Source organism: Bidens hawaiensis, unplaced genomic scaffold, assembly GCF_021521415.1.
Source record: "Bidens hawaiensis isolate Kalapana, Puna unplaced genomic scaffold, B.hawaiensis_p1.1 tig00002323_1, whole genome shotgun sequence".
Classification (NCBI taxonomy): Eukaryota; Viridiplantae; Streptophyta; class Magnoliopsida; order Asterales; family Asteraceae; genus Bidens; species Bidens hawaiensis.
The window spans coordinates 3,158,184-3,183,522 of NW_027491125.1; the positions used below are offsets into that span (position 1 = coordinate 3,158,184).

General features: G+C 34.8%; 1 protein-coding gene and 1 pseudogene across 1 annotated transcript; one reads left to right on the plus strand and one right to left on the minus strand.

Annotated features, from left to right (window-relative positions):
• Positions 1 to 11,316: 11,316 nt before the first annotated feature.
• Positions 11,317 to 14,103, minus strand: LOC143617814 (protein PLASTID MOVEMENT IMPAIRED 1 pseudogene; annotated as a pseudogene).
• Positions 14,104 to 23,383: 9,280 nt separating this feature from the next.
• Positions 23,384 to 25,308, plus strand: LOC143617823 (uncharacterized). The gene is made up of 2 exons (XM_077090260.1): positions 23,384 to 24,301; positions 24,359 to 25,308. Exons 1-2 carry the CDS (start codon positions 23,915 to 23,917, stop codon positions 24,563 to 24,565), a joined length of 594 nt encoding a protein of 197 aa, XP_076946375.1. The 5' UTR covers positions 23,384 to 23,914; the 3' UTR covers positions 24,566 to 25,308.
• The last annotated feature ends 31 nt before the right edge of the window (positions 25,309 to 25,339 follow it).

Consider the following 25,339-nt stretch of genomic DNA (forward strand, 5'->3'; position numbering starts at 1 on the left):
CTAGGATCATAAGTATAGTTATGATTATAAGGTGGTGGAACTTCATTATATCCAATTCCTCCCCTTTTAACTGGGGAACGTTGATCACTTACAAGGTGATCAAGTATAGCAGAGGAATTTCTAAATTGCTCAAGCTTTCTGTTTAGTTCCACCACTTTCACCTGGTGATCAGCTATCTGTTTATCCCTTTCAGCTATTAGTTTGGTTTTCTCTTCTAACACTTCATAGCTAAGATCAATTACTTGTATTTTTTCAGCTAGACTGGCTTTAAGACTTCTGATATCTTTTTCACTAGCTTTTGTTTTTACCTTGTAACTGTTTTCTCTAGTTTTAGTGTAATGATGATCTTCTTTTAATGTTTTAAATTGAGCATCCAAACTAACAAACTGATCAGTTATTGTTGTCAATTGTTCAGACAGATTTTCACATTTCGTGCAAGGGAGTCTAGTAGTTACCTCGGAGAGCTGATCTGTCACCTCTGCCATGTAAGCTTGATTTTCTCCAGTCACTTTCTCACTTCCTGAAGTTTCGATGTTCGCCAAATTGGCCTGTTCGAACACTTCCTCAACATGCAGATTCCAATTGTATTCCCCTTTCTGTCTGGATATCATCACCCTATTCTCACTACTTCCACCACTCTGTTGTGTAGACCTGTTCTGACTGCGTTCTACACGTTCATTTGTGCACTCTTTAGCAAAGTGTCCATTCTGTTGACAGTTATAACATCGCACCTTTGACTTATCAAAGCCTGGTCTTTCACCAACAAACTTTCTAACAGTCTTCTTCATAAACCTTTTAACCCTTCTTACAATCATCGCCATCTGCCACTGCAGATCCATCTCTTCCAGATCATCAGCATCGATCTGTTCATAGTCTTCGTCTAAAGTTGCAGGATCAACAATCTTGCCTTTAATGTAATTTTCATACGAAGCAATGAAAGATGCATAGAGAGCAAACTGCTGTTCAGCAGATTTAACACTCATGGGCATCTGAGAGTAGTTGTTGTTCGGAACACTTGAAGAGAAACTACCCTTGGTTGCTTGAGGTTAGAAGCATTTGTTCCACCAGCTACAAAACACACATCACCATCCATGTTGAGAGTTACATGACCTTCATGTGTTGAGTTAGCGCCCGAGTCTCCCTTAGAGTAGTAAGCAGATGATTCAGACTTCGAACTTGAACTTGATTTAACTTTCGCACCATACATTCCCGGATCCTGAACCCGATCAGTTGGTGTCTCTTTTCGAACCATGTTAAGTTCAAAAGTTCGTAGTTTGTTGACTGCTGTTTCCAAGTCATAGTCGGCAAACTCTTTATCTTCTCTCATCAAGACAGTGTACATCTCCCATTTCGGTGGGAGAGCATCAAGGAGTTTTTCCACGATCTCCTCTTCTTTGTAAGCAATGGAATAATTGCTGAGTTCGGTCATCAGGTGATAATATCTCGTGATGATATCATCAAGTGATTCATTCTTCAAATACTTGAACACCGAGAATTGGGTTTTGAGTAGTTTAATCTTGGATGCACGAATCCCCACATTGCCTTCAAATCGGTTTTCAAGTGCTTCCCATAGTTCTCTAGCAGTTTTATATTTCTTGAAGGTGTGAAGAATCTCTTGTGGAAGAGCCATTGTTATCGCAGCATGAGCTTTGCTTTCAGCCTCATACATCTTCTTTTCTTCCTCTTCCATCTTATTGTATTTCTTAATCTGTTCACGACCCTCATACAAAGCAGTTGGTGGAATGTATCCATCTTGAATGCACACCCACATCTTAGCGTCTTGATATTTAACATACTGCTCAAACCGATCTTTCCACGCCACAAAATCGGTTCCCTTAAGCATCTTCGGTGCCTTAGTAGCTGAACCCGCTTCCACTTCCATCTTTACCAGTTCCGTAATATTTATAGAAGTCATCTTTCACGAAACGAAAACACAATAGAACCCCGAAAAATAAAAATTTTATTCTTAACAGTACTGTAGGCGAAGTTAAAGTTAACTTCGCTTAAGTCTTATCTTCGCTTGAATTTGTAACTTCGCTCTCTTTTTAGATTCGCCTGAATCGGCGAAGTTGTAGATAACTTCGCTTAAGTTAAGCGAACTTGTGAGGTAGGCGAAGTTTTGGATAACTTCTCTTAACCATATATCTACGCCTAAACCCTACAAACAGTAGCGGTAACTTCGCCTGATGAACACGATGATTTTTCAGGTTTGATTTTGACATTTTGCAAGGTATGCGAAGGTGTAATGGGTTGTTTTTGATGGTGGGAGGTGAGTAGGACACAAAAACTAGGTAAACTCGTCCCGCGAATAGTCGAACGGAACGATTTCTACACCCGCGTGATAATCCCGAACCACACAATCACGAGCAAAAGCTCTGATACCAATTGTAGGTTTCCAGCCGGATCTACACGGAATATCTCGTTCTACGTAGGTGCGGAATCCCTAAGTAAGACGATACGAGCGTAGAAGACGATACACGTTAACACGATCAAACACACGTTACAATAAACAAAGACACGTTCTATTGCAACTGGAAACACGTGATTCTCTGATCACCGATTACACAAACTGAATAATTCGTAAACTGAAAACTTGTACAATAATCATAAACCTAGCTGTAACCTAACGTTTATATCAGACGACAACTTCGCCTAACATGTTTAGGCGAAGTTGTCCCTAACTTCACTTGTTCTACAAGTTCGCCCATATCAGGCGAACTTGAGTACCAACTTCGCTTAATACAAAACACAAATCCAACTAACTCGATTACAGACACTATATACTGAACTACTGACATCATGTACCAACAAGTTTATGCTTAGAAAGAATAAGAGAGCAATCGCGGACGACGGAATTGATGGTAAAATAATTTCCATTGGCGACTTCAACAGAGAACGGTCAGGAAAGCTTAGTTCGAGGCATCGCAAGTTTCGACTCAAATTTCAAAGAAATAAAACTTCTATCGGCACCGGTATCAAATAAAATAGAAGCCAAATGATAGTTCACCAAAAACATACCGTTCACAACATCGTTTGCCACTTGAGCTTGATTTGCATTCATCATAAACGCCCGCCCTTGATTACCATGGTTGACTTGATGTGCTTGTTGTGGAGGTGGAGGTGGTGCTTGGATTGTTTGGATGGGTTGGATGAGTGGTGCATTGAGTTGGGGAATTTGGGGTTGGTAAGTTTGAACTTGGTAAGCTTGTGTTTGGTAGTATGGTATGGTTACGGTTTGAGCTTGGTTGGCAAAAGCTAAACGTGGGCAATTTTGGCGGAAATGGTTGGGATCACCACAATTAAAGCAAGCTCGGGGTTGTTGGGGTTGGTTTGATGGGTATGGTGCATAGCGGTTTTGGGCATTTTGGGGAAATTTTCTTGGTTGGGTTGGTGGGTTAGGTTGGTTGGGTTGGTTTCGTTGGGTGGATCGGCATGTGTTGGAGAAGTGACCAAATCGGTTACAAATTGTACAATGGCGACACGGCGAGTTCATTGGGTGGTGAAGTTGGCAAGTGTTACATAGTGGGGAGTTACCAATATAAGGTTTTCGGTTTTGGGGAAAAGTTTGGGCTTGTTGTGGTGGTTGAGGTTGGGTGGTGGCAAAGTTTCGGTAATTAGTCTTGGGTTTCTTCTTGTGGTTGTTGTTGTGTCGGGAGGAGTTGGAGTAGTTTATAGCTTGTGGTGCGGGTTCAATCTTGACTTGGGGAGCGGGCTCGGTTTTGGCTTTCTCGATTGTTTTCTTGAGGGTTAGGGTACCCTCCTTCACGTGATTTTTCGATAGCCAACCGGATAACGTGATGGCTTCCTCAAGGTTCGCGGGTTTGCTACTCATGACTGAGTCCCGGATTTTCATCGGTAAACCCCCAATATATTTGTCAATTTCACGTTCGGTTGGGGTGACCAAGTGAGGTACAAGAACGCTTAGCTCGTGGAAACGAAGCGAGTAAGCGGCGTTATCACCACCTTCTTGTTTTAGGTCCCAAAATTCTACCTCAAGCTTTTGGAGCTCGTGTTTAGGACAGAATTTCTTCTTCATCAGCGCCTTGAGCTCGGCCCATGGAAGAGCCATGGCCACATCCGTACCTTGGAGGTGCATGACACTACCCCACCATGTTAGGGCGGTTCCCCTAAACATGCTTGAAGCGAAGTTTGTCTTTTTCGCTTCGGGGCATTCGTTGTGTAAAAACACATTCTCCACAGATTCGAACCACTGCAACAACGTAGTCGCACAGTTGGTTCCATAGAATTCGGACGGGTTGGCACTAGTAAATTGTTTAAGCAGGTAGGATGCCGGTTTGGGCTCAATAGGTGCAACAACGGGTGCGGGTTGGTTTGCTTGTATTTGGGTTATTAGTTCAGGAATCACAACGGCCATTTGCTTGGCGATGATGGCGGCCATACGTCGAGTGGAGTTCTTGCGCGGTTGGCGTCTTAGCGGAGGCATGCTAAAAAATTATAAAGAAAATGGGATAAGTTTTTGGGTAAAAAGGAAATGAATATAAAGGTGTATAAAATAAAATAAGATTTCGATTTTTGATTTGTGAATCCTAGTGTTAGTATGGAGAAGATGTTAGTGTTAGATAAAATATAAAACTTTGTTTATAAATAACAAAACCGAAAACAATAGTAAATGGTTTTTTTTTTTTTTAGAATTTAAAGCTTTAAAATTTGAGATTTTGAGATTTATAGAGTTGGAAAAATCGTGCATGAACCACCATGACTTGATATTCTAACACTAAAAAGTTTTATAAAACAACATATTGGAGTCTAAACATGTGTACGAACCACCGAAACTTTTTCATGTTTTCGACTCAAATAACGATAATAACAAAATAAATCGAGATACAACGTCATGTCAAAACACTAGTCCACGAAATCACCGCAGTTCTATTGTTTTAACACCGAAAATTAGGATGGCGACCGGAACGCTCGCATTCGACTACTAAAAGCATTGACATTTATAACACGATTTATGGCCTAGAAAACGAGCATTATAACTCAACCATCCCAGGTAAGTAAATCACCTTCGATTCTTAGAATCTTTTTGTCAAATGGTCATTTTATAATTTCTCGTTTCCTTTGATGGCTACAAACCCGAAATAAACGCAACCTTTAAGGGATTTGAAACAACGGGATCCAAGTTAATCTTGTAATCCATAAAACACAATGAAAATCTACTTTTTGCGTTTTAAGGTAAGGATACCTTGGAAATACTATGAAAGTGTGTGTATATGATCATTTAGGATATTGGTGAATTTTAAACAAGTTAATAAATAAACATGCGATATGAACAATTAGATAGAGTAAACACGTATGAACACACGTATATGACCCTAAGCATAACAATTATAGGTCGTTACGTCTAACCACCTATCTTAATTGTCATGGCTCTGATACCAATCTGTCACACCCCGACTAAAGGCGGCGGAACATGTCGGGGTGCAACGATTGCTCATAAGCGCATGACACTATTTAAAGTGACAATATTTAACAAACTCATTTCATTTCACATCATCGAAAATGTCACATAACCAAATATTCAAAACTCAAATACAACAAAATATAACAAAATATAGCAAATCAAATATTGTTCAGTTTTGCTAATATCCTAACGGTATTTGTGACGTTTTCTTCACCGAACTCCATAATCAACCTAGATGCAAACCTGTAACATTTCATAAAATAAAGTTTATCAACACAAAGGTTGGTGAGCAATTCAGAAGTTTGAACAATAGATATATAGTATGAAAAGCCACAAAACTAGTATACAAAACCATAAATAATAGCTATAAACTTGGATAAATAGTTATCGGTAACAAGTTAGCGACACCCAACTATAAGGGGTTGCCAAATAGTTTAGGATTTTATGGTTATCGTTAATTGCATTACGTTAACGACACCTTGCCATGAGGGGTTGCCAAATGGTCTAGGATTTATAGTTCCACAATCCAAAAGCGATAAACACATAGTCAAATAAGCATAGAACACTAAATCGAGCAATTATTCAAGTAAGGTATACAACAACGTTTGTGGTTTAAGACCCAAGTATAAAACATTTAGTTTAGACAAGTTGAAATGTCACCCCCAAAATAAAAGATAGAAAACGGGGTATGAAGTTACTCACATTCAAGTAATAAACTTGAAAGATTGATTATCTGGAGATTTGCCGGAACGACGAGTTTAACATATGAAGCCTAAATAAAAGAAAGTCTTAGATTTAGAAAGGTTGTCTTGAAGATCTTTAAATAAAATAATTGTTGCAAAAACTAATCAATTAAAGTTCAAGGTTTAAAATGTAACTATTTAAGAATTTATAATAATAACCCTTTTAAAAAATGTAAGTTTGCTCAAAACCGGGTTAAAGTATCTAACCTTAATATTTACTTAACCAATGTTAAGTAATAAGGTGGGGAAAATGCTAAAATGCAAGTTCCATTAGGCTAAAGATACTAAAACGGGTTTTTAACGAGTGTTCGGGTTGTCGGTTCGGGTCTTGACAAATGGTCAAACCCAAAGTCAACTTTCCAAAATATTAATTGTTATAACTCATTAAAACATACTAACACTTAACCAAGTATGTAGATCTATTGTTTAGAACTAACAACGCACGTTAAGCGAGTGTTCGGTTTTGTCGGTCCAAGCTATGTTATGAGATCAAGTTGGATCCAACTATTCCAAGTACTTAAGAAAATAATTAAAATCAGTTTGTAAACTATTTTTTAAAGAAATATACAAGTCTTGATAACTAAAAACACACTTGTGTGTCTTAAGCGAGTAAAAGTCGGTATAGTTCGGTCTCCATCTCACAAATAGTTCATAGATGGTTTCTACATGCCCAAGTATCATAGAACTTGTATATTGGTTTATAAATGAAGAAAACTTAAATTTTACAACAAAAAAAGTTAACTACAAGTCTTTTAAGCAAAAGTTTCGGTTTAGTTCGGTTTCCATCTCCCAACGAGTTCATAGATGGATTCCATATGCTTAATATCAAAGAACTTGTAAAAATGATTTTTGAAACTCAAATCTAGCAATAAACATGTTTAAACAACTATTTTAACAAAACTAGTAAACAAAAGTTCGGTTTCCGGTTTGGACTAGTTTCGGTTAAACCGAGGTTAGTCTTATACAAACCCACACCATGGAACTTGTAAATAAGATGAACAAACTAAAGGGTTAGAAGTTAGTCATAAGTGATATGTATAATAAGTTATGTGTGTGTAAATATATATCAAGAACACGAAGTCCTCCATGAAGCCTTGCCTTATGACATTTGAAACTTAACCAACCAAAGTCGGTGAAGTAACAAATAAAGGAAACAAGGGGTGTGTATTATATATATGTTGTACCACCATATTCAAGAGTTAGTAATGTTAGATGAACAAGTTAGAATGAAAGACTATAGTTAGTTTGACTTGAGAAGTCAAAACTTCAAGAATACATAAGAAATAACAACCTTGAATCTATGGAGTTTGAGAGAGTTTTTGGAGATATAGCAAGAGTAAAATGAAGAAAATGGGTGTGTATATATAGGGAAGGAGTGAAGGGTTGGGTATAAAGATTCTTTTATGGTTTGCATAAAAATGGATATGTTTAAATGGTCAAACAATGCATAATAAAAAAATATATTTTATATATTTTATATATTTTAAATGACAAGATCCAATATTTTATATATTTGAAATGTTCAGGTTACAAACGGGTCGGGTTTACATAACAAAAGTGACCCGAAATTGACGAATGTCACAAAATACACAATGATAAGCGAAAATACACAATGGTATGCGAAAAGACACAATGGTGTGCGAAAAGACACAATGACGAAAAAAGACACAATCATCATCATCATCATCATCGTACTCAGTATATCCCACCAATAGCAATGCTATGGTAGGGTCTGAGGAGGGTAAGATGTAGACAACCTTACCTCTACCCCATAGGGATAGAGAGGCTGCTTCCGATGAGACCCCCGGCTCGATAGTAGTTTTGCATCAAGCCTTGGACATAAGGCACATAGCACTCAATCATCGGGACACCGACTGATTGATGCATGTGCCCTTGTCTTTCGGCTATCAACGCCACCACATGATGCCTGATTAACTTTCCCCCACTTTTAACGTTATTTTCACGAGATTAGTAAAATAACGTCAAAATTAGTGCAATTTTACTTTTGCCCACCCGAGAGTTCACACATATATACATTATATGCGTGCACCGCCAGCAGGGCAGAAAAAAGACACAATGATAAGCGAAAAGACACAATGGTGTGCGAAAAGACACAATGACGAAAAAATACAAAATAATAAGTGAAAAGACACAATGGTGTGCGAAAAGACAAAATGACGAAAAAAGACACAATGGTGTGCGAAAAGACACAATGACGTGATTTTTGTTTTAAATTTTATATGACAGAAATTATACTCATATTAAAGATAAAAAAACGCTTGTTATTATGATGATTTTTTTTTTTTAATATCATACGAAAAAGTTATGGACATTCTAAAATGATGGGGGTATTAACATGTGCATTGCATGTGGAGAGAGACAATGTGTACAATTACCTCTATACATTTTTTTCTTTTGGTCTCCATTTAACACATGTCAATTATTTATGGCTTCTCACACTTCTCATTTTTATTACCCTTTATATAATAACTTAAACCTGATATTTAATTACTTAAATGGACCCAACTAAGGGATAATAAAATTATGTGGGGCCTTTTCCTTTCTTTACTCGCACATATATGCAATTTATAAATCTAGCAAAATTCACCGACAGTGTCAGCGTGATGTAGTGGGGTACGCACACACGTTATCGGTGTTAGTATGATAGTAATTTCAAAACGGTATGTGCTTAACATTGCGTCAGACGTGTGACCAATGTGGTAAGTGTGTTACACAACACCTATATGAGAGCAATCCGATACGCATAAACAATGTCATCCGTGTAACAGATGCCTGAACGTGCGTAAATGGTTGCTTAAGGCAAGAAGTAAAGATGAAATGTACGGTAATTTCAAATAAACTTATTTTTATCCCAACCTTTTCTGACCTAACATCGTTTTAACCCGAAGCTCATTTTGGTCTTACCCCTTTCGACCTGAACCCATCCCGGCCTGACCCGAACCAAATTAACTCTTTTTTGTATCGACATATTTAGGCCCTAATCGGTTTGACCCGAACCGTTGTCGGTACTAATTGGTAGTCACGTAACATGTTAATTTTTTTTAATTAATAAATTATAGCAATACCATACTCAAATTAAAAAAAAAATAAGAAGCTTGTTTTTATGGCGTGACTTTTTTTTCAAAAAAAATGTTAACATATGAAAAAATTACAACTGTTTAAAAGTCATGGGGTAGTTTGTTTAGAATACGAGGTAACGTGTAACTATTATATAAATTAACAAAAACTGATTAAAGTTGAAAGAGTAAAGTTGTAACTATTTAAAAAAATTGAAGTTAAGTGTACATGATGTGCCTAAAGACAAAAGTGTCTCTAGAATTTTATAATTTTATGCATTGTGTGTTTTATCTTGTGTTTGTATTATATACAGTATAGATATATACAACTAAATATAAACACTTCCATTTATATTTTGTATTTATGTTTTGGCCTTCCAGACAAGTTCAGAGAGTACAAGCTTGTGGTCTACTAGTTTGGAACGATTACCTTGGTGTTTTCATAATTTGATTAAATTACACATGGATTGTAACTACGTTGAGGATGTTAAGAACGTTATTCCATCCAATGAGTTGCAAAATCTGAAAAACTTGGAGAGCATTAATGTACACCAATGTTCTAATGTAGAAGAGGTATTTGAGGTAGAAGCAATGGAAGGGACAACTAGTGATTCACAAGCTGTTGTTGAAATAGTAAACTTAAAAGAAGTGCAATTAAATTATCTTGAGAGTCTCAAGTGTATATGGAAGGGCAATCATCATGGAACAGTATTGAAGTTTCCAAACCTAACAACACTCTCTATTGAAAGTTGTAGAAGGTTAAAACATGTATTTACTAGTTCCATGGTTGGTAGTCTGTTGCAACTCCAAGGCCTACACATACGTGACTGCCTAGAGTTGGAGGTAATTGTTAATGTAGAAGAAGATGAATCTGAATGTGATGCCGAAGTGAAAGAGGTTGTGTTACCTTGTCTAAAGTCCTTGAAACTTAAAACACTCGAGGGATTTTGCTTAGGGAAGGATTACTATTCATGGCCATCATTAGATACTTTGGAAATCAAGGAATGTCCAGTCCTCAAATAACAGTTTTCACCAATGGGCATTTGGATACTCCAACACTAAACATAATTGATACAAACTTTGGAAGGTGTTACTTGGAGGAAGACCTCAACTCCTTTATAAAAATAAAAAAAAACAAGAGGTAAACTATAGGCTACTTCCTACTTTCAATATTAGTATTAAAATAGCATATCCATCATTCTGAATTTTATTTATTTATATTTTTAATTTTTACAGGGATTTAGTTTTTAGTCTGAATAACAACATCCTTCAACATCTCTATTTTTAAGGTAAACATGAACTCAATTTTATAATTTGTTTTGATATTGTAGTTTAACTTCTGAATAAATGTATATGTATTTTTAAGTTTACTGGGTTGCTGAGGTACTGTTGGGCTTGCTACTGATGGTGTGGGTTGCCAAATTTTTTTATCTTATGGTTTTTGGTTTTATTTGTCTGGATATTCTAGTAGTATGTGTTCTTTTCATAGACTTTATTACTTTTATTCAAAGGATTTGTCTCTGTTTCATTTATATTACGAGTTATGATTATAATTGAATTGTTTTTGGAGTGAATTAATGAATTTGAAGTCTTTTGGTAAAAAAAATCCATCTTCACAGACCAGATGCTATAACCTACCATTATAATGTCACGAGCAAGTTCATTTCATTAATAAACAAATTAACGCAACCAACAAATTTCATTCGCTTAATTATTCGTGAATCGTCCGTTGCTCGATAAAAGCTTAACAGGCGAACATGGACAAGGCATTGTTCGATTCGTTTACAGTCCTACCAAAAACATACAGTTGTTAATGTAATAACATAGATCAGAAAATGGATATATAAGTTGGAAAAAGTGTCAACTTCAATGAAATAATAATGGAATAAACAAACATCATTACAAAGCTACAAATTATAGTTTTAAGTACAAAGAAACTTTAAACAGTATATAATTTATCAAGTCTGAAAAACTTATTAATATCTTGAGTCTTCTGTCTGATCCTTTTTTTCTTACGCAGCTTAATAAGCAACTATATATATATATATATTTACTCAAGCAAAAACTTACAAACTTTTCTTCTTCTTCATGCTGTGAACTTAACATCCGGATTTCGTATCGATTTGAGCCACATGTCGGCCATCACACGCGACGATATACTCCACAGCAGATCCGGACCCTTAACCAAAACCCGCTTCCCTTTCTTCCCTGCCTTCCCCAGCCCGTAAGCCACCAACCATTGCATCGCGGTTAGCCTCTGCTTCTCGGTGTCCCACTCGTTCTTTTTCCCTCCGCTTCTTAGCTTCAGCCCGCCCACGTTTAAACTGTCCGCTTTGAACTTCTTTTCTTGATTCGGTTCCCCTTCAACAGACGTTGCGTGGATCAGTGCAATAAGCGGACCACCAACCGCTTCGTATTGTCTTAAAGGGTCCCGCATTTGGATCACAACCGCTATGGTGATGTGTTCTTCTCCATTATCAGCACCAACCGCGTTATCTTTCATCCAATCTTCTAACGGAACAGCATTCGCAAACGGGCTACTATCATTACTCGGTTGAACATCAAACGGAGCGGTTTCTTGAGTTAAATCAGCTTGAACTTTCAATGCTTCAACCGCCATCTCTTCAATCTTCTGCAACGAGTATGCGAGTATTTCATCCCCAGTAACCGGATCCTCGTTCGTATTCCAAATACCCGACGAAATCCTATCACTCCTTCCGGTAATCATACCCGTGGCCATCGACTTAACCACGGTTATAGCCCGAGCCGCACTAGAACTGGCTCCTTCTTTGTTCCTGCCACTAATAATCGCAGATGCAATGCCTTCAAAAGCTATTTGTTCTGCGGTTTTGCCTACAAGTTCTTCCATGGGCATCAATGATAATATCTCTGAGCTAAGTTTCTCAAACCCGAGTGCCGCCATTTGCTGAAACAGTTCAGTAACCGTTAACAATTCGTTCGATTCTAAAACCATCGGTCTCGATATCTGCATTGTGAGTTTCGGAGTGTCCTTTTTCGCAACCAGATTATCAAACGGGTTCATTGATACTAAATACCCTCCGTTTCGTGTTTGAATCACGCAGCCTAATCCCTTCCCGAGATCCGGGATGTAAACCTTTGATTCGTCTCCGTCTTCACCATCAACAGACGAACCGGTATTCACATCCCGACTGTTAAAGGCGGGTTCTTTCCCGTCTTTGTTCTCTAACATCTGCAAAAACTCCCTTGTCACTTTATCCTCATCTTCATCAAGTCTTTGTGATTCATTCTCTTCATCATTTTCATCATTCTTTTCCTCCCTCATCAAAGATTCAAGCGCTTTAATCTGCTGCGCGATGGAATCGAGCTCGGACAATCTTGTCAAATGAACTTGATCATGCACCACTTCCTTAACCACCTCACTCGTCACTGATCGTTTATCCGAATTAGCTTCCGACTGCGTTCCTTCCGTCCCGTCTTTATCCTCCACCTCAACCCCCTTATCCACAACTTCAAAATCCGGAAGGTCCAACTCCGGCTCCTCCTCAGTCTTCTGAACCGGTGGAGGCGCCTGTGAAGCAGTCAGAGGCGCCTGCACCGGTTCCTGAGGAGGCGCTGGTGCCGGTGCATCAAGATTGAGATCATCAATCCCTTGAAACTCCTCATTCCCTTGAGAAGTGGCATACGCCTCGGCCCGAGCTGGGATTCTCGGGCTGGGAATACTAAACGACGATTTCGACTGTTTTCGCCCAAACGAAGGCGAGAAAGTCTTCGATTTACCCGATTTCATATAAATCCCAGCTCCACCTTCTTTCTCCATAATCTGAAACCCGAGTTTCATAACCAACTCGCCCCCTTTCGCCTTCCCCGTAAGATTAAAACTCATATCCCATTGCCGAATTCGTGTCCCTTCAGTATTCTTCTCCACAGACTCCTGAATCAACTGGCTTAAATCAACCGTATGCCGTCCGAAATGCAGCTCTTGAGCATCGACCGCGAACGCATGGATAACAAACGGTCTAGGCTCGAATTTCGCACGCGAATTCCCGTTCCCAGCCGGAGTACAATACACATGACACCTCACAAACAGAGTCTCTTCAAAGTCTGCAGCCCCTTGAGATACCCTTGAAGGCATTGTTTGCACAGCACCATCTTTAGTTTCTTTTTTTCGAACCGAAACGGATAACCGAAGCCCGTTCATGGATGCAGGCAGTCCTTGAATTGTAACCACTTCTACTGACAACAAACAACTCAGTTTCTGCTTGCCAATGTGGGTAAGAACCCGAATTGGCTTCCAGTTCCATAACCCGCCTTTCTTTTCAGAAGTTGACGTGTTATTATTACTACTACTACTACTACTCTCTTGGAACATATTCCTGGTAACTGCAGGCTGTTGTTTTTGGCTGGTTTGGTCCTCATTTGTACGAGACCGCCAAGGCGATAGCGACATGCGCCTTGCACGCGGTTTCGGGTTGATTTTCGTCGCATCTTCGTCGTCGTCATCGGTTTTAATAGGTGGGATTGAGGTTCGGGTGAGGACGAGCGAGTTGGTTCGTCGGTTTTTGGTGGTGGGGATGGGAATGGGAATGGGAATGGATGAAGTCTTGGTGTTGCTAAGTGTTTGGCTAAGGGCTTCAAGCTCTTCCAACAGTTGTGTGTTGGAGTTTCGTCGGTCGGGTGGGTTGGTTGCTGCCATGACAGAGCGGACAGTATTGATGGTACGAGGGGGTGTGAGAGGTTGGTTAATAATGTGAGGTGAGGAAGGTGACATGGAAGATGAGTTTAGGCCAAGGAAATTGTGTGGGTGTGGCAGGATGGATAAGGTGACATTAGATAATGTGACATAGATTGGTCTGGTGACAGAATTAAATGTTGGCTTTTGTTTCTATGACATATATAAAAGCCAATGTATATATTCACAAGTGGCACTTGGTTTAAATCGGTTTCATTTTCAGTTTTTAAATTAAAAGCATACATACGACTATACGAGTCATGTAATACTATTATATAATACTAGTACTATTGTAGATTTATAATATTACATAAATAAAATATAAAACACATAGTAGTATATATATTAGTTGGGTTGTAATAAGAGAAATACATTAAGAAAATAATAATAATAATAATAATATGGGTTTGGATCAAATACAAATGAAATTAGTGTGCTAAACGTGACAATCAAGTAGAGTAACTATATAATTACATCATAGAGTAATTATCATAAAGTAATTACATAATTACTCTACTTGTATATACAATTACCCTACTTGATTCTCACGTTTAGCACGCTAATTTCATTTGTACATTAACCTTAGTCTGATCCGGTTTGCTAATTCAACTGGTTTGTTTAATTAGTAAACAAACACCTCTTAAATGGGGCAAGGGGTTGGGTCCAATGGTAAAGCCATTAGGAGTTAGAGTAGTGAAGCTACTCTTGTTGGTATGTCCGGTTTATAAATATGGTTTGGTGTAATTTAGTTTGGGATAGATTAGTTCGAGCATAAAGAAGTTCTCACTAAACTTGTTAAGTTGTCATGTAGCATGCTTTGTGACCAAATTGCACTCCGAACACTTCATTTAATATTTTTAACTAACCTAGTATGTGGAGTTAATCATACTTAAAAGATTTGTGGTAAACTACTCGTATTTAAAGTCAAATAAGTTTGTTATTTCACTTGCTGAGCTAGCATATGATTGTAGATTGTGTGAAGGGAGTTTAGGTATTACTTAATTATCATGTCCAATTTTTATGTATTATAATACACATGACAATCAAAAATATTTGGGGCCGGATATCATCATTTTGGTGACCGGAGGGATGGTCAAGGCAATTTTCTCTAAATATGTTTCCTTCTTTTGGAGGTCAGGGGTTTGAGTTTTGGAAGAGAGAATTTTGGCAGTACCTCTTACAAGATTACGACTGTTAGGCTATGCGTAGTGGAGGGGCTACAAATTGGAGCGAGTTGCGGCACGTGACGCCCAGTCAGTAAGGGGTGCGAATTTGTTTTTAGGGTGTAATGGTGTAGGGGCTACAAACTTGACCCAAAATATCTTTTTTTATTATTTTCTTTTTATAAGTAAACTAAACAAATAAAAACCAAAAAAATTAAATAATAAAATAAAAATCTATTAAAATTAAAATGAAAGACAAAAAAATACATAACTAAAAAAAAGATACATAACTAAAAAAAAGTACTAATATCCATAATATTCGCGCATTTTTTTGACTCGTCGTCGTTGCAACAATGCGGCCTCTTCGTGTGACCCGGCCGCTTTGAGGGATTCGTATTCTTTACTCATTTCCTGCAATTACATCATAGCGGCAATCTTTTCGTGTTGTTTGTTGGTTTCTCTCATGGTATCGTTGAGTTCCTCGGCAAACTTTTCGTGTTTTTTGATGATTTATGTCATAGTAGCAGTGAGTTCCACGGGTTTCGGTTGGTTCGGGTTGTTTGTAGGATTCATTTTACTAGATTTTTTTAAAGAATTTGGGTATGAATTGTGTATGAAATGAATATGAAGATGTATGTTTATATATATATATATACACATATATATAAATATATATTGTTTTAATTAATTAATTTATTTTGACCGTTTGATAACGGTTTTTATCATTCTTTCCGGCGACAACTTAACCCCAACCCCCGCCTCTTATCGCCACAATTTCGCGGTGTTCCTCCTCAATTTTGCCCCTTTTTCGCCAACCTCTCGTCCACTACGTGTGGCCTTAGTAACTCTAAAAATAAAAATAATAATAATAATATTTTGGCAAAATGTGTGAAAGTTACCAACCGTAACAGTTTTAACTTATTAACATATAGAAAATAATAAATGTTTTGAAAACTGAGCATGCATGGTTACATTGACCATCCAAACAACGGGAAGGTATATCATAATTTGGTGATTATAAGTTTGAAATTTTAAAAGGTACACATCACTGACATTAATCAATTTGAATAATACCGTTGTCCTTTTTGAAACCAAACATTGCTTTGTCAAGTTGTCATGTAACGTGTTTAGTTAGCTCTCATGTACTATGTTTGGGACCAAATTGCACTCCCAACACTTGAATTAATATTTTTAATTAACCTAACATGTGGTGTTTGTTCATTCTTAATAGCTTTATTGTAAGTTATTATCGCAACTACTATTTAATGTCACATATTTCTATTTTCTACTTTCTAGGGCTAAGTAAAGGTGGGGGTCTTGTCATGACTCATAATGTTTTAAAGTGAGATTTGTGGCCCAAAAGGTTTTTACATCAAAAAAGCTGATATGATCTGGTCCATGGCTTGAACTTAAATATCCCAATTTTATCAAAGGTCAACAATAAATAATTATTCTTTACATCAATTATCAAAAGCAAATTGGTTATGGTTGTAACACCAGTTTTTAACATATAGCATTTCTTGATGTAAATGGTGATACCTATTGATCAGATGGTCTTGCACATATATGTCATACAATGAAGTACCACTTTAGTAGATACATAGGAACACCATTTTTTTTCAATTTCTTTTTGCTTCTTTCACTTTTTTTTAAAAAGGACTCGGGAACATAGTGTTAAGAATGGAAAGTGCTTCCAGAATTAATGAGAGAGTAGGTAAAGTTCTTTTTTTTCTAGCCTAATACTTTGTATTAACTTATAACTACTTTTTAACTATCCACTAGTTTAGTCATTTAACAGCTTTAACCACCATTTCATAGCTAGCACATGCATATCAATTAACATGATCTTTGACCCTTATCCTAATGAAGGGAACCATTTAGTCACCAGTGTTGGTTATTTTAGTGTTATTGGATTAACTTGTCGATCGAGGAAATAATGTTAGAGATTAAACGAGTTAGGTGACGCGGGAGTGCGGGCTCAATTTAATTCTATTGTTATTTGGGCTTTATTATTGGATTTTATACTTGGGTTTAAGTAATTAATTTACTTGGGTTTAAGGTTAATATTAGATGGGCTTATAATTATTTTATTTGGCCTCATGTGGGAATCAATATAACAATATATTGATCGAGATTTTCCCTGGCAGAAAAATCTAATCTCTCGATGACACACATATAGAATTGAACAACGGTTACTGGGTTCTCTCTATGATTTTTATAGAATAATAACAAATTCAATTCATATACAGAAATTCTCTATCTTATCCGATAAATCATTGTGTGTAACCCACAAATAGGTTTATCTGATAGTGATTACACGATTCAGAGAATGATCCAGGTTGCAATTTCTTCATCTACAATCGCATACAAGATTACCAGGTTTGTTTATTTGTTTAATTGATTGAATTTGGGTTATAGACTACACAATATATACAACAAAGATAAACCTATATTGGGTTGTTAGTTTCGATTTCAATTTTCACGATTTCAATTAAACAAATTGACTGATTTATGGTTCTTGAATTAGTTTCATATGGAAGTTATGTTGTATAGGCATATCGAATTAGGTTTTGTATATAAATGTTCTAGAAGGGTTAAAGGAATGAGACTTAAGTTTTATATGGTGTTAGTATATCCATGTATTTGAAATATAATGTGGTTCCGTGGTAGGCATATAATTAAATTGGCCTGCATAATTGATATCTTATTCTGAATTTGTCACTTACATGTGATGTGAATTTTAACACTAATATATTGGGTTTGATATGGTTATTATTTTCAAATTTTGATTATGGTAAAATTTGGTTGAAACCGTAACTTGCAAATTTGTGGTTTAAGGGATTGTTTGATTATGTTTATAATAATTGATTTCTAAAATATAATGTTTATAATCTCTGACCTCATGCTATGTTATTTTGCAATTTCGAGTGTATGATAATGATCCTAGTTTCAGTGGCTTATTAACTCTAATTAAGTTAGAATATATTTAGCCATTTTTGTTTTGGGATTGCTTTGAATTGGGAGGATTGGAATTGGAATAAAAGAATTGATTTGCTAGATTTGACGATAAGTTTCATTTTGTTATATTGTCAATAAAAATTGGGCTTTAAAATTATCCAACGTAGGAAGAATCGATTGGTTGGTGAAAAATTCAGATATTATTATTTTATTTCTTTCTACCCTAATAATTATAAGAAGCAATCATTCAACACCGATGATAGCTATCTTGTTTTATTTGGTTTTCTCAAGATTGATTGTTTTAAGTTGAACATATTTTCTTGGATTTAAACCATTCCTGAATCTGTGTAAAGCTTCTTGTTGTGGCTTGTTATATGATATTATATTAATAATATTTATCTAGAATGTGATTGTTTTGGCTTATTTTCCGAATATAATTTTGTGTATGAAAGCACTAATTGGTGCTTGCTCCATAAGAGGGATGTGCATACTTTGGTGTATGGTTGATGAATAACTTAAATATTTGGAAAGATACTAGTGGTGCTTAAAGTAAATTCATTAGTTTCATGTGCTACCATTATCTGGTTGGTGAACATAGATTAGGTGGAAAAAAGCTTATATCACAAGAATCTGGTGTAGTTTTTCTTTATCTAGATTCCGTATTGATGGGCATATTCTTTTATTCTTGTAATTTGAATGAAATAAAATATTATTAAAATATTTGCCTAGTTAATATGCACATAGTGTTGATATACCACAAGTCAAGTCACGATAAGCTCATCAAAGGTATACAAGTTGGGGAAATCCGTTGGGTGTGAAATAAACAAAACTCGATATTCGGGTTTGTTATTGGACTTAGAAAGTTCAATGGTTTCTAAATATAATTTGGTTAAGAATTATGCATCGTTTAATTTTGAATCCTTTTATGTACAGGATTGCATGGTCTTTGGACTCGGGTGATACGGGTCAAATATGCAAGGATCTAGATCGAATGGTTTAAAGAATTTGAACCAGTTGAAGATGGATCTGTATTTATGATGGGAAATGTAAAAGTTAGACTTGTATATATCATGAAAAACATTTGTTTTAGATTATGTGATTGTATGCTTTAAGAATTTAAAAAGAATCTCTTGTCTCGATTGTTTTAAATAATTATAGTTTTAAAAATGTCAATGAGTCGGATAAGTTTATCATATCCCGACATTAAATTTTGTTAGATTTGAATTTTTGAATCATGACATGTTTAAATTTAATAATTATGTCCTGATTGCTATTGAATTTGTTTGTATGATATCATCTCGAAGCATGGTATATTATGTTTATAAACTTGGCATGCTAGATTAGGTGATGTGAATTATTTGGAATGAAAGATATGTCTTAGATGAATTTAATAGCATCTTTTGATATGCATCAAAATAAATGTCATGCATGTGAATTAACTCATTCATTTAGACTTATGTGATTTTCATAGCATGCCTTCATTAGGTAACAAGAAATTGTTGTCTTCTAATTTTGAAATGAAGGATACAAAGGAGGCATATGTAATCCTTGGAATAAGGATTAAAAGGAGTAACAATGGTAGAACCATGACACAATCTTATTATATTGAGAAATCTAATCATTTCAGTTGTCTATAAGTACTACTATAGATCCAAGTGTCGGGCTTATGGATGCTTGATGTATGCTATGATTAGCACAAGGACTGACAAAGTTTATGATGTGAGTAAGTTGAGAATATTTGCTAGTAATTAATAGTGCTCAAGAATGGGAAGCAGTAAATAAATTGCTTAACTATATGAAAGAAACCATGAATTATGGTTTGTGTTATTAAGGTTACCATCAGTTTTAGAAGAGTATTCTGATGCAAATTGTATAACTAAGTGGATGTGTATTCTCTTTACAAAGGGAAGTTTCATTTCTTAGGTAATTAAGGAATGGATTTGTTTCACTTGATAATGGAATGTGAGTTTCTAGCATTTGCAACAATTGATAAAAGTGGTTGAATGAATTTATGAAATTTCATTTCATTGTGGTTATACCGATATCGCCAAAATCTATCAAGTTGGATAGTGTTGACTAAGGGTAATAGTCAGGTGTATAATGGAAAGTCTAGACAATTATATATTATACATAACATGATTCATGAGCTCATCATGCAATGTGTGATATCAGTTGAGTTTGTAATATGAGTATAATTTGACTGACGATCTAACTAAAGAGTTAGGAAGAGATCTCGTGAACATATCAGTCATGGGGATGGTGGTAAAGTCCATACTTTAATATCCTATGTCAAGACACCCAATTCCCATCTAATACAACGTTAGATGCTGAATTCAATGCGGAAAGCTTGTCATAGAGATGTTGGAACACAATATCATTATAAACATCACAAGGTTTGTGTTCAGACCGCAAGATAAAGAAGGTTGAAGTATAGCTTCTTAATAGTTCATTGATAAATTGCAGTGCGGGTGCGAGAATAATGAACTACCTATAAGAATATGAAGTTTAGCCGCTTCAAGAAGCTTTGGACTTGAGCTTTGATATATTCTTTGAAGGATTAGGACACAGGCTAGTAAAAATATAGTGTCAAGTGGAATTTGGATTTCGAAACGCATGTGTATTTATCTACAAGTATTAAAAATGGATAACTTGGGTTCAATCCATAGTGACACCCAAGATATTCTAATATTTGTAACGCGTAAATTGTCACACCCCGACCAAAGACGGCGGAACTTACCGGGGTGGAACGTGATTGGACAAATGCACAAGACACTATTTAAAGTGACAATATTTATTCAACTCATTTTAGTTCAACAAATTAATAAACAACACATCTCATTCATACAACCAAGTTAAATACAAGTAGCAAATATATTGTTCGTTTTACTAATATCCTAATAGTCTTGGTAACGTTTTTGTCAAGTGCTCGAGTCAACAATAGTCAAACCTGTGACATTTCATAAAATAAAGTTTGTCAACACAAAGGTTGGTGAGCAATTCATAAGTTTGAAAAACAATAGTATATAGTATGAAAAGCCACAAAACTAGTATACAAAACAATAAATAAGAGCTATAAACCTGGATAAAATAGTTATCGCTAAACAAGTTAGCGACACCTAGCTATTGGCAATTAGTCTAGGATTTTATTGACAATTGCTAAAAACTTACATTAGCACCACCTAGCTACAAGGGGTTGCCAAGTAGTCTAGAATTTTATAGTTATCATTAATTGCATTACGTTAACGACACCTTGACATTGCCAAATGGTATAGGATTTATAGTTCCACCATCCAAAAGCTGTAAACACATAGGCAAATAAGCATAGAACACCAAATCGAGCAATTATTCAAGTCAAGTATACAATCACGTTTGTGGGTTTAAGACTCAAGTAAATAAAGCATTTAGTTTGATAAGTATGAAATGTCACCCCAAAATGAAAGATGGAAAAAGGGGTATGAAAGTACTCACCTTGCAATAATAAAGTTAACGAGAAATTTAAGGATGCGGTTAAGCGAGCTGACTGGTCAGAAAATAAATAAACCTGAAACTTTAAGGGAATAATATACAATTAAAAGCGAGAACGTAGCCGCTGGAATCAGGTCTAACGGATGTCCAGAATTTGAGTTATGAAATAAACAATGTTTAAGCGAGCTGGTACTGTTCAGAATCCAAACTGCGAGTCTGGAGTCGGGCTCTGACCACCACACTCAAAATATTATGACGAACAGAAAAGTATTCTGGTCCGAAAGCTAGTTCTAACCAGAAGATAGAGTATTCGAATTATTCCAAAATTGACTAAAATGCCCCTTAACGGGCCGGGATCGATTTGACCACCGAAAGCTCCAAATTTACAGATTTTGATTTAAGGCTTACGTTTATCATGAGAAAATGTACATCTTTTATAAAAACAACTTTACCCAAAAGATGGTGTCGGGTTTAAATAAGTTAGAGTTCGTTATTTATATATTTACGATATATACATACATACATATATATATATACACATATATATACATACATAAACACGAAAACCTTGAAACGAGATCAACAAAAAAGTGTCGGTTCCTATAAGTTTATTAGAAACTATTTTTAATATTTATTATGATTTTTAGTTAATTAAAACGTATTTATTAAACATTGTATAAATATATATTTATACATATATATATATATATACTAGGTTACGTGCCCGTGTTCTACACGGGTTGAAAAAATTTCTTTTCGTAAACATATTAATAACAATATATAATAAAATGTGTGAGATTTATAAAAATCAACTTCAAATATAACAATAAAATTCAATTAAAATATATTGTGTTAATATATATAAATTCTAGTTTTCATTTACTAACTTCTAAAGACATTATTATAGAGGATTTGATGTTTATATCGAGTATCGAATCATCCATTTTTGCTTTTGAATTAATTCACTAAAAATTTTAATAGAGTATCATTTACAAAGTTACATGATAATTAGTACACTTAACTTCTTTATAAATATTAAACTTAAAAAATGAAAGGGATCAACTATACATAAAAACTTCATTAATGTTATTTATGTGAGTAATTTGTAAAATTCATATCAATTTTATAAATAATTATTTTTCTATAAGATTGTAAAAGAAAATTTGAATTAATGTTTATGAAAAAATTAAAAAGTTTGGAATTTTTGTATTATACTGTATTATAAAAAATAATAATATAAAAATTAATGTTTTATTGGAATTTTTGTATTATACTTTTTATGAAAAAACGTCATATTAATTTTTTTATTACACTGTATTATAAAAAATAAAATAATAAAAATTAACAATATAATTATCTATATAACTTTGAATCCCAATAAAACATTGTTTAACCTATTGTCTTTACATTAACTCCTTTTCATCTTCTATCCTCATTCTTCCATCTTCAATCTTCCACCTTCCACATCGAAAGTATATACGAATGAACTCTCAAAGAATCAATTATCGTATTGTTAAGATCTTCTATATTTGGTGAGTTACTTTTCACATACTAAGTATTGTGTTGATTAAGGTTAAAATAAGTGAAACTGTGAAAGTTTTGAGTAAAGACGGTGATGATTAAAATAATCTTTTAAGTTTAATGTTTTAATATAAGTTATCTTTATGTTTATGTAGATTGCATAACAAAATTTAATGAAAATTATTTATGTGTGTTTTGATAAATAAAATTAGGGCTTTTGAAAAGAAATATAATCAGAATGAAATAATGTTTGTATTATTTTTGACATTGTGTTAGTGTTTATTTCTTGATATGTTTGAATTATAACATAAGCTGTAATACAAAATTGACTGTTATAATCATTCACAGGTCAGATGGGTCCAAGGTTTATTAGGATTGTAAAAAACCCTAATGCAACTTCTATGGTAAGCCTTGTAGTTTTTAAATAGTATCAGTAAATAATAAGTATATTAATGTAAAATGGTTTTGAATTTGTATTTATTTCTGAAGTTACCGTTAAACTACGATGAGTTATTTTTAAAATATAATTATCCACTTGGTTCTACTACCATTAGAACAAAAAGTGGATCCAGATGGACAGTGTCAATAAAATATGTGAAGAATGCATATAGGATTACTAAAGGATGGGAAAACGTTGCTTCGGATTTGAAGTTAGCTTCTGGTGATTTTTTGGTCTTTAAGCATGATGGAAATTCATGTTTCACAATTCAACATTTCCATGAAACTCGTGTTACTGCTGACCGCAATTCATTCTACAAAAACCTGTTCCATTTTGACATAGATTATACGGTATGTATTCTTATTGTGAATATAAAGTAATAGTTAGAGTATAGAAAATTTTAAATTAGTTTTTAATGTTTTTGAATATAAAGGTGGTGTCAAATTTGTTTGTTCAACGATTTGAAGATATGGAAAATATCTCTATAAGATATTTTACGATACGTGCTCATGACATGAATGATTGTACAGTCAAAATCCTTCACATTGGAGAAAAGTTTTATTTTAGGAGGGGTTGGCTGAAAGTAGTTGAAGCTTTAAAACTGAAAAAGGGACAGCATCTGGTATTTGATTATGATGGTAGAGATGTTTTCAAGTTGACAGCTTTCAAGGGAGATGGTATGGAATATAGGTTGACACCATTTAAATGTCCGGAAAGGGTTCGAGAAATTATATATGTTGATCTTGAATCTATTGAAGATGAATCTGATGATAATCTTGATGAGAATAATGCTGATTATGAAGTAACTTATGTGGGAATGAATCAAGAGTCTGAAAATAATGTTGATGTTGATGAGCAGCATTTTATGGATGTTGATGTTGATGTTGTTGATGTTGATAACTGTAACAATGGTGATGAAGAAATTATTGGTGGGATTAATGAGGTTCGTGTTGAAGTTGATGATGGTACAAATGGTGATGAAGAAAATGATGATGCAGTTAATGTGGTTGATGATGAAGATCTACAATTCGAGAAAACAATTTTTGATCGTTTGGTAATTCTCTAACAATTGGTGATAGTTTTAAATTTTATACTCCAAATATAGCATTCATAAAATATAATGTTTTCATTTTTTTTCCCAGCGTTTACCAAATCGTTTTGAAGCAAATCAAAGTTGAATCAAGCAAGGAATGTCATTATAAGAAACAACCAAGGTGTGGAATTTAAAAGTGAACTTCGTGTGGAAAGTCCACACAACAATCCGAGATACCGTGTGCATGACTTCAAATGTATGTTAACGACTTTTGAGTTGAATGTTGGAGACAGATGTTTGTTTGTTTTTAACAAAAGCGAGGGGAAATTAATCATAAGTAATGTTGTGAACAATTAAGACAATTTGCTTTTTATGTTTTATGTTTGGTAATCATGATTTTGACCTTTTAATTATGGTTTATTATAGTTTTTAAACAATATTTGAAGCAATGTTTTAACTTAGAATATGTATGGCTTTATTTAATACTTTTTGGTAATTTAGAATGTTTATAACTTTGTACTATAATGATGGACTACTTTAATTATATTGCTTGAAGTAAAGGCTTTTTATTATATTGATTGAATTCAACGATTATGATTGTGGAATATATGTAACATTATGAGATGCCATATAATTGACCATAATTGTTTAAAAACATTAATATTGATAAACTTTTGAAAAGTACTTACAAATTTCGAAATACTTCTTTATATACAACATTTGATGTTTCATTTGAAGTATTACCATCACTATCTAGAATTAGAACTTTAAGTCCGTCTCGTCTTGTAACTCTTGATAATGCAACAT